At 53.1% G+C, this 14,921-nt stretch overlaps 1 protein-coding gene across 6 annotated transcripts in view; it reads left to right on the top strand.

The window, feature by feature from the left end:
• The window catches only part of SPATA13 (spermatogenesis associated 13), a 62,988-nt gene extending 53,551 nt beyond the window's left edge, over positions 1–9,437 (top strand). For 4 of the 6 annotated variants that reach the window (XM_036250817.1, XM_036250816.1, XM_036250818.1 and 1 more), the window contains 4 exons: positions 1,843–1,972; positions 4,339–4,711; positions 6,924–6,998; positions 9,008–9,437. In XM_036250817.1, the coding sequence (XP_036106710.1) occupies positions 1,843–1,972; positions 4,339–4,711; positions 6,924–6,998; positions 9,008–9,183 (754 nt within the window). In that variant the 3' untranslated portion in view covers positions 9,184–9,437. The remainder of the gene's footprint in view (positions 1–1,842; positions 1,973–4,338; positions 4,712–6,923; positions 6,999–9,007) is intronic. The other 2 variants (XM_036250815.1, XM_036250814.1) reach the window with 1 other exon arrangement.
• The last annotated feature ends 5,484 nt before the right edge of the window (positions 9,438–14,921 follow it).

Here is a 14,921-nt window from a genome sequence, read left to right as displayed (position 1 = left end):
GTGGGTTAGGGTGGTTCTGTCATTTCGTTCCGCCTAACTGGAGTGATGGGTTTTGTTTTTCTGGAATGAGAGGTTTCCGGCAGTAATACAGAAGTTAAGAGCTAACAGAAACATCATATCGTTTTTTATAGTGGCTGCCCCAGTCTGCATTCCCACCAGCAGTGTACTAGAGTCCCCTTTTCTCCACACCCTCGCCAACACTTGTGGTTTGATGATTTATTGATGGCAGCCATTCTGGCTGTGTGAGGTGATACTTCAGTCATCTTAATTTGCATCTCTCTGATGATTAGTGATGTTGAGCATTTTTTCATATGTCTCTTGACCATTTGTATATCCTGTTTGGATAGGTGATTATTTAGGTCCTCTGCCCATTTTTTAATTGGGTTCTTTGTCTTTCTTTTGTTGAGTTATATGAGTATTCTCTGTATTTTGGAAATTAGCCCCTTATCTGATATATCATTAGCAATTATGCTCTCCCATATAGTGGGTTCCTTTTCCATTTTGATGGTTGTTTCTTTTGCTGTGCAGAAACTTGTTAGTTTGATGTAGTCCTATGTATTAATTTTTTTTATTTGTTTCTCTTGCCTAAGGCATTGTATCAGTGAAAATTCTGCTGCATGTGATGTCTGAAATTTTGTTGCCTACATTGTCTTCTGGGATTTTTATGGATTCACGAGTCACATTTAGTCTTATTCATATTGCCTCCATTTCTTTTTTCGTTTTGTTTTTTTTTAATCCTCACCCGAGGATATTGTTTCCATTTTTTGTACAGATAGAGTGAGAGGGAGAGAGAGGAAGGGAGAGAGAGTGAGAAACATCGACGTGAAGGGACACATCGAGTGGCTGCCACCCTCACGACCAACCAGGGCCGGGGACAAACTGCAACCGAAGTACGTGCCCTCAGCGGGAACCGAACCCGGGTCTCTCCGGACCGCAGGCCGACGCTCTAACCGCTGAGCCAAACTGGCCAGGGCTCCATTTCTTTTTTCAATGTCCTATAATTTTCTGAGAACAGGTCCTTTACTTCTTTGGTTAAGTTTATTTCTAGGTATCTTAGTTTTTTTGTAGCCCTCAACTGAATGGAAAAATCCCTCAGGTGTTCAGGGTCAGGATTTCCAGAGGGTGGGGCAGATGCTTGCTGGGTGGTGTTAAACTCCTTAGGGCGGGGCTGTTGCTTCTCCCTGGGGCTCTGGAAGGGGCTCCTAGAGTGAGGTGGGTCCTGTCCTGTGAGGGAGGGAGTCAGTACAAGACTCCGGTGCCCTCCTGAGTCTCTCACTCTCTCCTGAGCCAGGAGCCCTGGACTGTCTCCACACAGTCCCAGTCCAGCCTGCCCGCCCTCCCTCTGCCGCAGCCCAAGCTCATTTCGTGCTTTTTAAACCCCGCTTTCTCGGCGGGAAGTGCACACCACTAATCCAGCCCTCGATAGTGTCTGCGGGCCTCAGCCCGCCCCACGTGCCTCCGCGGTGCCAGTCAGGCTCGACTTGGCGTCCTCTCCCGTCCTTGGTGGTAGGTTCTCTTCCAGCTGCTCTTCGGCTGGTTGTTTCTGATGTTTGGTCTTGATTTTTGTTGTAATTCTAGTTTGGTCCTCCAGACGGTCTGTGGAGCTTCCATTTACTCTGCCGCCATCTCTGTTTTCTTTTTCTCAATTGAAAAAACTTTGTTAAATCCTCACCCAAGGATATTTTTCCACTTATCTGCCGTGGGTTCAGCCGCTCCCCGCCCGCACCGCCCTCCTGGTGACCGTGGCAGCTCCTCGGAGGCCAGAGGCTGAAGGGCCTTGTCCATCAGTCCTCCTTTTTGAATTGCATGTCATATGGTTAAAATTTGCCTCTCACTTTTCAGTGACTACAACAATATAAAGGCAGCATACGAGGCCATGAAGAACGTAGCCTGTTTGATCAACGAGCGCAAACGCAAGCTGGAAAGCATCGGCAAGATAGCGCGGTGGCAGGTCTCCATCGTGGGCTGGGAGGTGAGTGGACAGCCCCTCATCGGTCACCCCCCTTGTCTGGTTTAATGACAGACTTTAATGTCCTGTGATTGATACTTGATACTCATGGCTTTAAGGGTGCACAGGATTCCCCTGCTGTCCGAAAGTAGAGCGTTCCTAGGAAGCCGTTCATAAGCTCAACCGGTGCAAAGCCTAAGACCAGTGCGCTGGGCACATCTTGCTAACGGATGCACAAAACCAGTCAATACAGCACAATGCTCGCAGACACCGCGGAGCGCTGGAGGCTGGAGGCTGGAGGCTGAGTGCGGTTCCCGGGAAGGAGCTCCAGGGGCCGCTGTGGGGCCTGAGGCTTGGGTGTGCTGCCTCTGTAATGGCTGCTGGAAACCACACACTGGGCTACTTTTACTTCTCGCCTTTTTTGGTAAAAATGAAAATTCTCTTTGGGTTTCTTTCAGTTAGCAAAAACAGGTACCAATGTAGGTCTTTAGTGAAAGTGAAGTGGTGTAAAGAGGGCTTTTGAAAAGTAGGGGATACCTGCGTGTATGTTTAGGCATATCATTGAATTTAAGGCAACTACTTTCCCTTTCACCTCCACCACGAAATACTCTGAGGTGTGTCTGTAATTAAACAGTTACCTTCTCTCCTGCGGAGAGGAACCTTCATGAGGGCACTGGAGAACACAGAAGACACATCACGGTGTGGCGAGGGCATGGGCTGCGTCTAAATCCGCTGTGAGCTGGGGGCGATCCATATTTTTTTTTATTTATTTATTTATCCTCACCTGAGGACATTTTTCCATTTTTTATTCAGGTAGAGTGGGAGGGAGAGAGAGGAAGAGAGAGAGAAACATCGACGTGAAAGGGACACATCGAGTGGCTGCCACCCACACGACCCAACCAGGGCCGGGGACAAACTGCAACTGAGGTATGTACCCTTAGCGGGAACCGAACCTGAGTCTCTCTGGACCACATGCCGACGCCCTAGCCGCTGAGCCAAATCGGCCAGGGCCATATTTTCATTTATACGACAGGAAAATAGTACCTGCCTTGTAGGGCTATTGTGAGGGTTATATAAGACAGTGCAAATGCAATGCTCAATACAGCCTGTAATAATGTCCAGTGCATATGTGCATGCACACACAGTCACACACACACGTGCACACATTCATTTATAAAAACAAGAACCGTAACAATAGTGAGTGCCTGTATTGTGTTCACTTCATGCCTAGCACTGGTCTAAGCCATTTATATGTGTGAGCTCATTTAATCCTCTCAGCAGCCCTATGAAGTAGGGAACATTACCCCCACTTAGCACGTGGGGGAACTGAAGCACGGAATGGCCACGTGGCTTGCCACAGCCACAGAGCTAGGAAGCGGCCGAAATGGATTCACCCAGGCAGGCAGCCTGGCTTCGGGGTCCCTGCTGATAACCACCAGGCTCGGTGGCCATTGTTAAAAATAATAAACTGCTGCTGTTCATATTAGTTTTAGAACAAGAAAGATTCATCCTACATCCAGCTAATTAGTCAAAACTCATTCTCCCAAAGGATCGTGGAAGTTTGTGTTGAGAAGTTAGGTTTTTAACTAAAGTAGATAATAGTGATGAACGCTGGAAAGAAATACTTGTATTTCAAGGGCCTTTTGGATTTTTGGAGCTTGGAGGGCCCTTGGAGGTCACCGACTCTAACTCTTACTCTGTAAGTGAAGAATCTAGGCCACAGAATGTCTCTGGGCAAGGAAGCAGAAGAGGTATTTGGAGTTGAGCTGTGGCCTACAGAATAATGTTGTGTATGATTGAGACTAAAGGAGAATAAAATCTTCAATTTATAAAACTAAAAAGACAGCGTCATACCAAATGCCATAAAGTTCTGCTGGATTAGACCCAACCTAAATATGCTAAACGTGTGGTTTTCCTTCAGTGTTTGGACTCCGACACTTAGATCATTTACTGTCAGTTCACCAGTGTCTTGCTGGCGGTTTGCCGTCTGGCCTTTTGTTTCCTCCAAGCCAGGCGTCTGCAGTGCCCTGTCCTACCTGCCGGGACCTGCCTGTGGTCCTCGCTGTCCGAGGGCCGGCCGGCCGGCTGCCGTTTCAGATCTGATCGGACTCCATTACTGCGGCCGCCTTCTCACCGCTCTTCCTGATGAGGAAGACCTCTCAGATCGCATAGAGGCCCTGTAATCTTTCCCCATCGAGTAGGAGAAAAAGAAAAGAACCTCACACACGAAGACTAATGAACTGAGATTTTACATAGCCTTGAGCCTTGGCCAGCCGTGAAGGGGCCTCAGGCAAATGGGGAAGCTGGGGAGGTTCCGGGGCAGGGCCTCAGCCTCTATCCCCGATGTACGTAAGAATCGGAAGGTCTCACAGTGTGTTTTCATCCTCCAGGGACAGGACATCTTAGACCGAAGTTCAGAATTGATCCACTCTGGGGAGCTGACCAGAATCACGAGGCAGGGCAAGAGCCAGCAGCGGACATTCTTTCTGTTTGACCACCAGCTGGTGTCCTGCAAGAAGGACCTGCTGCGCAGGGACATGCTCTACTACAGGGGCCGCATGGACATGGATGACATGGAGCTCGTGGACCTGGAGGACGGGCGGGACAAGGACTGGAACCTCAGCGTGAAAAACGCCTTCAAGCTCGTCAGCAAAACCACGGACGAGGCTCATCTGTTTTGTGCCAAGAAACAGGAAGACAAGGCGAGGTGGCTGCAGGCTTGTGCGGACGAAAGGAGACGCGTGCAGGAGGACCAGGAAATGGGTAAGCAGCGCTCAGACCTCATTCCCCAGCTCTCTCCTGCAGAGTTAAATCGCCCCCTTTGGAAAAGAAAGGATTTGCAAATTCTAAGTGTTTCTGAACTGGCTCACAAGACTTGCCCTGGCCGATGTGGTTACCGCAGACAACATTTGCATACCGGGTGCTATACCCATTTTACAGATGAGAAAATGGAGGCTGAAGGCCCTTGCCCACTCTTGCAGCATGGCCAAGCAACATTTAAAACCAGCTCAGTGTGCCCCCAGAGACTGAGTCACACTCTGGTGACTGTCACCCAGGCCATGAGAAATATCAGATGATCCTTGGGGCTTCCACTTCAGCTATGGCTTTAAAGCACCTTAAATTTACCTTGTTGCCATGGTCCGTTTCAGCCCCACACCTGCCTGCAGACCCCCCTCTCCGCCAGGAAGCCCCCTGGGCTGCAGTGAAGGCCTTGCCTCTCCATACTCAGGGTCACCCCTGTCTTCGCAGCTTCTGCTGCCCTCCGGGTATGGACCGCAGGAGACAAACTGTTGAGCCAGGTGTTTGCAGTGGGGAAACCCGCTGTAGCTGAGCCAGGCTCCAGGGCCTCCCCAGCACGGTAGGGTTTTGAGCACAAACTGTTGAATGGAAGTCAGGGTACAACAGGGACCATGGGCCCCTGGAGACGAGGTGGGATGACAGGTCGTCTGTGCCGTCCTCCTGGCCCAGACGTGAAAGGCTGTGTGGTGCAGGGTGGAGGAGGAGGCCCCGTCCTCCTCCCCACCCACCACCATGAGGAAAGCTGGAATGAAACCAGGAGGCGCTCTGTTGGTCCTCCCCGTGATGTTGTCCCCAGGCTTGGCCACGGCTATTGCTCTCGCCTGCCGGAGGCTTCATGGGATCATGTATTCGAGTAGAAAGGGCTTTTCAAGTCAGTCAGGCTAACTCACCATCAGAAGCGGGCATCTTCTCTGCAACACTCCGAGCAGCTGAGCACTGGCCGTACCTTGACCTCTAATGACACAGAGCTCACTGCTCACAGGTGGCCCTGCCACGAAGTGGAAGAATCTTATTCCAAGAGCAAAGCTGATCCCCAGCAACTTGCACGTGTTGGTGCAGCTTTTGACTCATTGCAGTAAGTCTCATCACTCCGTCATGCCGAGAATTCCTCGGGCCGGAGGTCACGTATCTTCGAAGCAGAATGAGAGCCACAAAGTCCTAAGCGTGCCTGCCGTGTAATGTCTAGTGCAGGCCCTGAAATCATCTGTAAGCTGGAGTGTCTGGGTTTCTTCTCAGACAGAACCAAATAGTAGGGCATTCTGAGTGCTTCCGGGCCCCGGCAGGAGAGGCAGGAGGGCCTGGGGTGGCTCTCTGGGGTTCGGTGCTCAGACAGCAGACGGGAATGAATGGAGGGGTGACTACTGGGGTGAGAGTGTGCCACTAAGTCTGCGCCGGGTGAGAGTGGACGGAAAGGGGACCACTCAGGCCCTTGCCTGGCCCTTTGTGTCAGCCTGGGTGCCCAGTGCGGGGCTGTGGGTTGGTCCTGGGGATCGTGCCATGGAGCAGGTGGGGCAAGGAGGGGGGAAGGCAGGGCCGACGGGCCTCAGCGCAGAAGCCGGGGGCCAGGGCACAGAGCCTGAGGGAGGCGCCAGGCCCTGTTAGGGACAGATGTCGGGCGTCAGGGAGCCAAGGCACGGGGCGCAGAGTGTTTCCCGTGGAGGGCGAGCCCTGGCCAGTGACCCCAGGCCGCCGAGCCCAAGGCAGAGCCCGGGTCTCCTTCCCCAGGAGGAAGCCCCCAGGGCAGGATCCAGCCCAGCAGCTGTAGCCTCCTCTGCCTCTCGTACTCAACACTGGAGTTCAAAATCCAGTTCCCGGTTTCCAGTGTCACCTGTGTCCGGGGACAGTCAGAGCCCACTCCGCTTTCACAGCTGGTGGGTGAGCAGGCCCAGGCCCCGTTCCATGCCCTCCCCTCCGGGGCCGTGTCCTGGAGGGGACGATGAACACTGGTCGAGGTTTGCACAAGTCTGTGCGTCCTCACCAACAGCACCCCGTTCAGCTTCCCTGTGCCTGGTTCAGAGAACGACGCTGTGGCCATCCCAGGGACAACCCCCACTCCTTCCTCCTCTGCTTCCGGGTGTGGTGAATACCTCAGGGATGACGTGGGTTATGGTGCACATTTTATTCTAAAATGCTTTCACGTGTTTTGAATACATGTTGCCTTTGCTTCTAACTCCAGGCATGGAGATTTCTGAAAATCAGAAGAAGCTCGCCATGTTAAATGCTCAGAAGGCAGGACATGGAAAGTCAAAAGGTGAGTTCTGCAGAAGCCTCCGTGCCTGTGCATCTGCGTTGGGGTTAAAAGCGGGGAAAGGCTCGAAGTTGTTAGCAGATGACCAGCCCTGAGAGAAGGAGAGGCGGGATCCAAAGCACCGGGGTGTTTTACCGTGATGAGCATTCGGTTTTGAACGGGCCTCAGGTTTTGCTTCCATTTGCACATGAGTCTCTAAGGGGTATTTGACTCGGTAGCCAAGAGCATCCAGACCTCCCTGTCCTGCCCACAGCCCTCTGGGCCTCCCCTCCCGAGGGGCCGGTCGTGGTGTCAGGTCAGCCAGAGCCTGAGGCAGACCGACCATTCCTGCATCTTGGGGGCACGTGAGGAGGAACTGTCCAACCCTGGCCGAGTGTCCCCTGCGGACGACATTCTAGTTTAATTAAACAGTCTGAAAGTTCTGTACATCACGCGATGAGCTGAGGAAAAAGGGGGCACACAGCTCACGTATAGCAGGGCACCTCTACCCCGGGCCCCGCAGGGTGGCCGGCAGCTGTGAGGGTGCCAGCACCCAGGGCGTCTTCCCAGGGTGCTGAAGGACAAGGCCGGTGATGCTATTCGAGCCCCAGAAGTACTGAAGATCGTTATTCCAAAAATGTTCCATTTTATAAACTTAATTCAGATCGACTCCAAGAGGGATTTACCCCGTGAAATTAATACCGTTCACTGTTTTCCCAACTGCAAATGCAAAAGCAGGATCAGGTAAGCCTAGGACTGCGACAGGCCGTCAGCTGCCGGGCCAAGGACACGCCATTACCAAGAGAGCACTCAGCGTTTCCCGTTCCCGCCTCCACGTGCGGGCTCGCCCCTCCTCCCTGCCATGTTATAAATACGTTCGAGGCCGAAAAGCCCACTGTTTTTTTTTTTCTTATCCTCACCCGAGGACATTTTTCCACTTTTTGTTCAGATAGAGTGGGAGGGAGAGAGAGGGAGAGAGAGAGAGAAACATCGACATGACAGGGACACATCGAGTGGCTGCCACCCGCACAACCAACCAGGGCCGGGGACAAACTGCAACCGAGGTGCATGCCCTTGGCGGGAACCGAACCCCCGGGTCTCTCAGGACCGCAGGCCAACGCTCTAACCGCTGAGCCAAACCGGCCAGAGCTGTATATTATTATTATTCTTTTTTATGTCTCCACTTTCAATGGCAGGTGATTAGTAAATGTCAGTTAGTTAGAATGTATTTGTTTTTGTATCTTCCAAGAGCCACTAGGCTTAGCAGCCAGGCCCCCAAGAACAGCACGATGATCACCTGTCGGGCGCTTGCCCGGGCCATCTTACTCCGTCCTCCCTGTCGTCCTGGGAGACCAGGGAAACCTTAGGCAAGGCCGAGGCAGGGATGGATCCTGGGCTGAGGTCCTGGCTCCTTCCAACCCCCGCCCTTTCTTCTCAGCATGCTGATTTTCACAGTTATGTGTGGTTTTGTAGCTCATTTTAATAAGCCTTTTGAATAACCTCTGCACAAGTTTAAAATGCCGACTCTAATAGAATCATTGTCGTTAAACTGATTAGGTATCTGGGTCACTTCCAGGCACGTTACTTGAATTCACTCATCTAATTCTCATAACCCACTGTCATCCCGCATTAGAGTTAGGGAACTGAGACTCAGAGGGAGCAGCTGGTTTCCCAGAAACCACAGCTAGTAGGTGTCAGAGCAGGGCTTGGGCCCTGCCGTCTGTCGCTGCTTCTCATCCGAATAGCAGTCCGGGTGCAATCCTGCCACTTGCTGCTGCGTGACCACAGGTGATCACGCATCCTCTCCGGTGTGGTGCCCCTCCCTGTCACATGCCGTAATGGTACCTTCCTGGGAGGACTCGGCGGGATGGCCTGTGTCAGTCTCCACGTGCCTGAACGTGTCACCGTAGCTGTCAGATGTACTTTCGGTTCCCTGAGACCCAGCCAAGAACCTCGAGTCTCGGCATCGTTCCCTTCCTTTCTGTTAAAGTGACCCTGCGTCCCTGTGTCGCCCCCCTCCTCTCTCGAGTTAGGCTGCAGTGGCTGCCCCGTGGCCCCGCCGCACCAGGGCTTGCCCCCGCTCCAGCAGCGCCACGTCACCGTGCCCACCAGCGTCCCGCGGCAGCAGGTCTTCGCGCTGGCAGAGCCCAAGAGGAAGCCCTCGCTCTTCTGGCACACCTTCCACAAGCTCACCCCGTTCAAGAAGTGAGCCGGGGCCGCGCTCGGCGGAGGGTCCGGAGAGGACCTCTGTCCCCCCCGGCTCCACCCAAGGACAGTCTGCTGGACCCAGGGCTGCAAACTGCTTCTGGGGACGAACACAGAGGAGAAGGCCCTGGACTTGCCTTCGGTCTCGGAGGTGCATGTGCCTCCTCGGAATGGGGAGAAGGCGACGATGCTTCACGCACGCAGGGGCCTTCAGTGACCTGTGCCAAGGTGGCCGAGGCCGAGGAGCTGGTGTCGTGCTCCAGCGGCTGAGCAGCGGCCCCTGCAGCCCGGCTGACGACCACGCTGGCGCTGCAGCCCAGGCCCCAGGTGCTGTGGGGAAGGACGAGGGCTTGGCGCACTGGCCTTGGTTCTGAAGGGGACGGTCATCCCGGGGTGGGGACGGTCGTCCTGGGGCTGGGACGATACTGCCTGTCACTGGCATAGGTAAGCTGGTCTTGTCTTCCACAGTGTTAGGGGACCTAGTGCGGACGTGTCCCCTGGTGTCATCTGAACCGAAAGGTAGTGCAGGCTGCACCCCCCAGGCCCCTCCCGTGCAGGCCGGAGGGGAAGCAGGCAGGGAGGTGTGCAGTGCCGAGGGCCCTCGGGCTTCTACAGGTGCGGCTGCTTGGGGGGCGCAGTCCTAGGGCGGCTGGATCGTCCTTCTCAGGCAGTGGGTGACCCCGTGACCCCATGAGCAGGAACCGGGTGCTGGCACGTTATGACCTAAAATCTCTATTCCAGCCCCTCCGTTTGCCCTGTGAAAACCCGTTCATACTTTCACGATGAAGTGAATGCGAATGCACTGATTGAAGGGCATTCTCATTCAGTTCATTGTTCCTGGGGCCGCCACCAGTCTACAGTCCCGCGCCCTCTCCTGGGGAAGCAGAGCTCCCAGCAGTCCAGCTGCTGGGAAGGGGGCCCCTGCCTGCGGGAACCCAGGCGGGTGGTAACGGCCTTGCTAGCACGGCGACGGGTTTCCGAAGAGTCGCTCTTTATACCGGAGACCTTAACACAGCAGGTCCAGGCTCGGCGGCCGCAGCCTTGTTAACCAGGGCCCTGGGCTGACACCTACAACAGTTTTCTCCCCGAGTTTGTCTGTCCTGTTAATGCTGATGCAAATAGCTTTTCCATATGTCTGGAGAAGACAGGCTCTGCAAGAGAGGCCGTTGTAATTAGTGCACTCGACGGGGGTTGTGCTGTATGACACAATGTGTGGTTTTCTATTTGAAAATCTTTTTTGTATGCTACTCTCGGGAAGTCCATTTTCTACTAGACCCATGCTTGAGAATAAACCTGTACTGTCCAGCACAGAGGCGGAAACTGAGTCTCTGGGTGTGTGGTTCCTCCCCCCGCCCCCCGCCCCCCACCTGGAGCTGTTCCTGAAGATGTCCTGCCACAAGAAGACCTGATCCTGGACCCCTCGGCTGAGGCTTAGAGCAGCGCTATGGGAAAGTTTGCCCGAAAATCCTGCCTGTTCTCGAGCCCGCCCCGCATCTGCCTGCGCTCACTTCCAGGCGGTACCGCTGCAGGTCCTGCTGCCCCGGGCCAGCCACCCGGCCCCTCTGCACTGCCGCCCGAGCCCCAGGACAGAGGCTGCTTCCGGGGGAGCGTCTGGGAGGGCTGTCCCGTGTGCAGGAGCGCACCTGTGCTTCGTGTTTGAGTAGGCATCTCAGTGTTAGTTGCATTTATATAACTGACATTTTTACTAACAAAAATGATATATTTTGTAAACTATACTAAATATGCTTTTCGTGGACCGACCCCTCAGCCATAACTGTAGGGGTCTCTGTGCTAAATAGAGTTGATTGTATATACAGCCGTTTAGAACAGTTGGTTGTGTGTTTTGTTTTTTAATGTAAGTGAATTACGTTAAGGAAGCAAAGAGAATTCTTAGCTTAGGTTATATTTCCTGTGAGGATTCAGCAAAGTGAAGAACCACTCAGAGGGCTTCCATGTACTGATATTTATTAACGAGCAATGAAGAAATGCTTTCGGCTCTGTGAGGGGTCCTGATTTATTTCCCAGGTGAGTCCTGACGTGGTCCCCCCCTGGCATTCCCTGGGCTCCTAGCAGCAGCAGGAAGCTCGGAGGGGACGGCATGTAGGGCCCGGGCTGCCCCTGCACCTCAGTACCGCGAGAATCACCTGATCAAATACCCGTTCTGGGTGGACCCTGGTGATTATGAAAACTGCTAACATAGATTTAAAAGGCTAGAACGTCCTTTAAGTTTGTGTGTCCAGCTTCGGTGGTTGTACCAAATGCCTGAGTTCTGTAAAGAATGGCTCAAGGATTCTAACTTTGATCTGCCAAGTTTCCTTCTTCTCAGAAAGTAGGGAAAAAACAAAGAGCCTTCTAGACAGATTAGGTATGAATTTCATTAGGAATCTCGCTTTCTCTGTCTTTCTCTTTTTAACCCGACATTGCATAATATGGTGACCCCCTCCCCCCCCGAAAAAGGTGATACAGAGTTTTGATGAATTTCACTTACAATGTTACTCATATTTCAGAATTTGCCGACTCTGTTGAAAGACATTGGCAGTGACCTTGGGTCAAGAGACCCCTTCTCAGTAGTGATTACACCTAGAATGTAGGGCCGCCTTGGCAGTCACGGGGCAGAATCTTTGTAAAACCCTGGAGAGACAGCGTTCTTCCTCTTCGGCCTGCTAACTGGACACAGCCGCTTGGCAGGGCTGTGGTGGGACCATCTGCCTCGCTTGTTCTCGGTGGATCTGACTTTGTAGTTGGGAACATCTCACTCCCCTCCCCCTGCCGTGTCTGAATGGTGGTGTGTCTTTGGATACCTCATCCAGATGGGGACGAACCCCGTGCCTGTTCAGAAAGCCCGCGTCCATCTTGCATTTTGCGGTCGAGATGCAGAGCAAACGTGTTCATTGAAAAGCGGATCCGCAATAGAAAGTCTTTGTGAAAGCCACGGGCTGCCGCATTTTACCAGGTGGACATCTTTACGTGCCCAAACTACTGATGCTCCTCAGACAAACCAGCGTACTTGGCCAAAGTAGAGCAGCCTGTTCCCTGGCGCCCGGGGGGAAATTGCTGAGGAGAGAAACAGCTGTGTCCCTCACAGGACAGCCAGCGGCGTGGGGACGTGTGTCCGTTCAAGGCTGCAGCACAAAAACCGTTGTCCCGGTAATGAGTTTAGCCGACACATTGTTCCCTCTGTTAAAATGTCACTTGGCGACTGCTGCTCTCGGGATGGGTGTAGTGGAAGCAGAATTCAAAAGGTTACAAAACAAATAAAAAAGGAAAAGCTATTGGTCTCGAAAAGCCCCAAAGCTTAAATGTTTGATGCCAATATACTTAGCTAGACCACACGTAACTGTTGCCTTTAGTTATTCCATAGACATCAGCGTTTGTATTTAGAAAACACTTCAGCTGAGTCTGTGAGTTCATAACTGGTCATTTTTGTAAATATCCGCATGGTTCCTGTTTGACTTACCGACTTGGCGAGGCTTTGGGTGACCTTGTCGTTTTAACTCCCCAGTACCAAGATGATGTTACCTGTATACTTTGTGACGACTTCCAGACTGACGACTTGGCTGTGGCAGCTGGAAGGTGTGTCATCGCTGTAACTTGATATGTATTTTTGTTGAATGAAGTTTTTGTAAAAAAGAAAAAAAAAATTATTTACAATCTTATTTGAATGATTTCTTGTAAATGCTGTGAATGTACATTTGTTGTTTTGTATCTATATATTAAAATTAATTTGCCAAACTGGTTCTACTGATGCATTTGAGTAAGATTTTATTTATTTATTTTCTTTTTTTTATCCTCACCCGAGGACATTTTTCCATTTTTTGTTCAGATAGAGTGGGAGGAAGAGAGAGAGAGAGAGAAACATTGACGTGAAAGGGACACATCGAGTGGTTGCCACCCACATGACCCAACCAGGGCCGGGGACAAACTGCCCTTAGCGGGAACCAAACCCGGGTCTCTCTGGACCGAAGGCCGACGCTCTCACCGCGGAGCCAAACCGGCCAGGGCAAGATTTTATTTCTTTTCTTTTTTTATCCTCACCTGAGGATATTTTTCCATATTTTGTACAGATAGAGTGGGAGGGAGAGAGAGGAAGGGAGAGAGAGAGAGAAACATCGACATGAAGGGACACATCGAGTGGCTGCCACCCGCACGACCAACCAGGGCCGGGGACAAACTGCAACCGAAGTACGTGCCTTTAGCGGGAACCGAACCCGGGTCTCTCTGGACCGAAGGCCGACGCTCTCACCGCGGAGCCAAACCGGCCAGGGCAAGATTTTATTTCTTAACAGAGAATGTCAGGAGGGTTCGTGGGGTTCACAGCTCATTTCTGGCCTGGACGTCGATAGGCTTCAGCAATAGTCTGTCCATTAAGGAGCTGGATCAAACCGCTGGACAGATGGGAGGAAGAAGGTTTGAGGGAAGCAGAAAGGGACCACTTGACTTGGAAAAACATGGGAATAAGACCGATAAAGCCCAAACCTGCACTGAGGAGTCCTGTTTCGTAGCAGCAGCGATGGCGCTGATGGTGGAGGTCAGTGAGCAGAACACCTTTCATTTCCCTGCGGCTGGCCAGGGAAAGGCCGGCCTTCCGAGATCAGCTCCGGCCCAGGCCGCTTACCCCTGGGGTGGGGTAGATAACCATTTCCTCCTTTAATTTACAGCCCAGAAGAGCTAGTAAATAGCCCATTGTTTGCTGAGACTAATCAGAAAAGGATTCCTGTGAAGGTTGCCAGGCAGTTCCCACTTGGTGACTCTAGCAGCCACCTGCTTCCCAGACTGGTTTCCCCTGGGGCTGGGCTGAGAGGGCGGTGACTGGGGCGCAGGCCTGGGAGGGAGAGGGAGAGCCTGGGGACCAGGGTCTGCCTCAAAGGCTGGCTCTGGGGACTCGGGTTGGCCCCACAGACAAGCAGGAGGGAAACAGAGGGCTATGGCCATTCTGGAAGAGTTGTGGGTGGTGACACCAGCCACCACCCCTGTGTCCTGGAAAGAACAGCGAAATGTATGACTCCTCCATCGGAGCTTGTGGTCGAAGAGGGAAGACAAGTGCAAGGTACAGCCAACACCGAGTGTGAATTGTACCACAGCAGGGTGTGCACAAGTTACAAACTTGTACTTCAGGAGATGCCGGCCCTTCCTCTGGTGTCAGGGTAGGGAGGCAGCACAGGAGGCCAGGGCCCAGCAGGACCAGGAGTGCTGACCCGTCCGCAGGGCCAGGTGTGTCGCTGGCCGCGGTGATGACCAGTGTTGGAAGCTGGGTGCACGAGACCTGCGGACCGGGATGAGGCGCTGGGGTTTCATTCTGCAGGCAGAGGCTTGAAGGCAAGGAACTCTGGCCAGATTTGCGAGGAGCTCATTCCAGGGGCAGAGAAAAGGGTGGATTGAACCCCGAGGCAGGGAGTGATTTAGGAGGCAGTGTCCAGGGAGGAGACCCGGGCAAGCAGAGGCGGCTGGATGTGCAAGAAACTCAGCGGTAACAGCAGGGCTCCGTCGGCCACCGGATGCTGGGAGATGACAGACTCCAAGTTCAACCTTGGGGTGACCGGCGGGTGCTAGCGCCATAGTCAGATACATAATCCTGCATGGAGGGGTGGGGAGGAGTTCCTGGCTTGGGTTCGTGCTGGGTCTGCCCAGTGGGTAGTAAGGTGGACAGAGGGGAGGTCAGGGCTGGCCGTGGAGATTGGTCGAGGCGCCGCCAATGGCAGCTGAACCGTGGGAGTGGCGCTGAGCTGAGCTGGGCAGCAGGAG

The sequence above is a fragment of the Molossus molossus genome, unplaced genomic scaffold (assembly GCF_014108415.1).
Source record: "Molossus molossus isolate mMolMol1 unplaced genomic scaffold, mMolMol1.p scaffold_m16_p_10, whole genome shotgun sequence".
Classification (NCBI taxonomy): domain Eukaryota; kingdom Metazoa; phylum Chordata; class Mammalia; order Chiroptera; family Molossidae; genus Molossus; species Molossus molossus.
The sequence above is the reverse complement of the archived record's forward strand: the minus strand, read 5'-3'. Positions and strand labels throughout refer to the sequence as shown.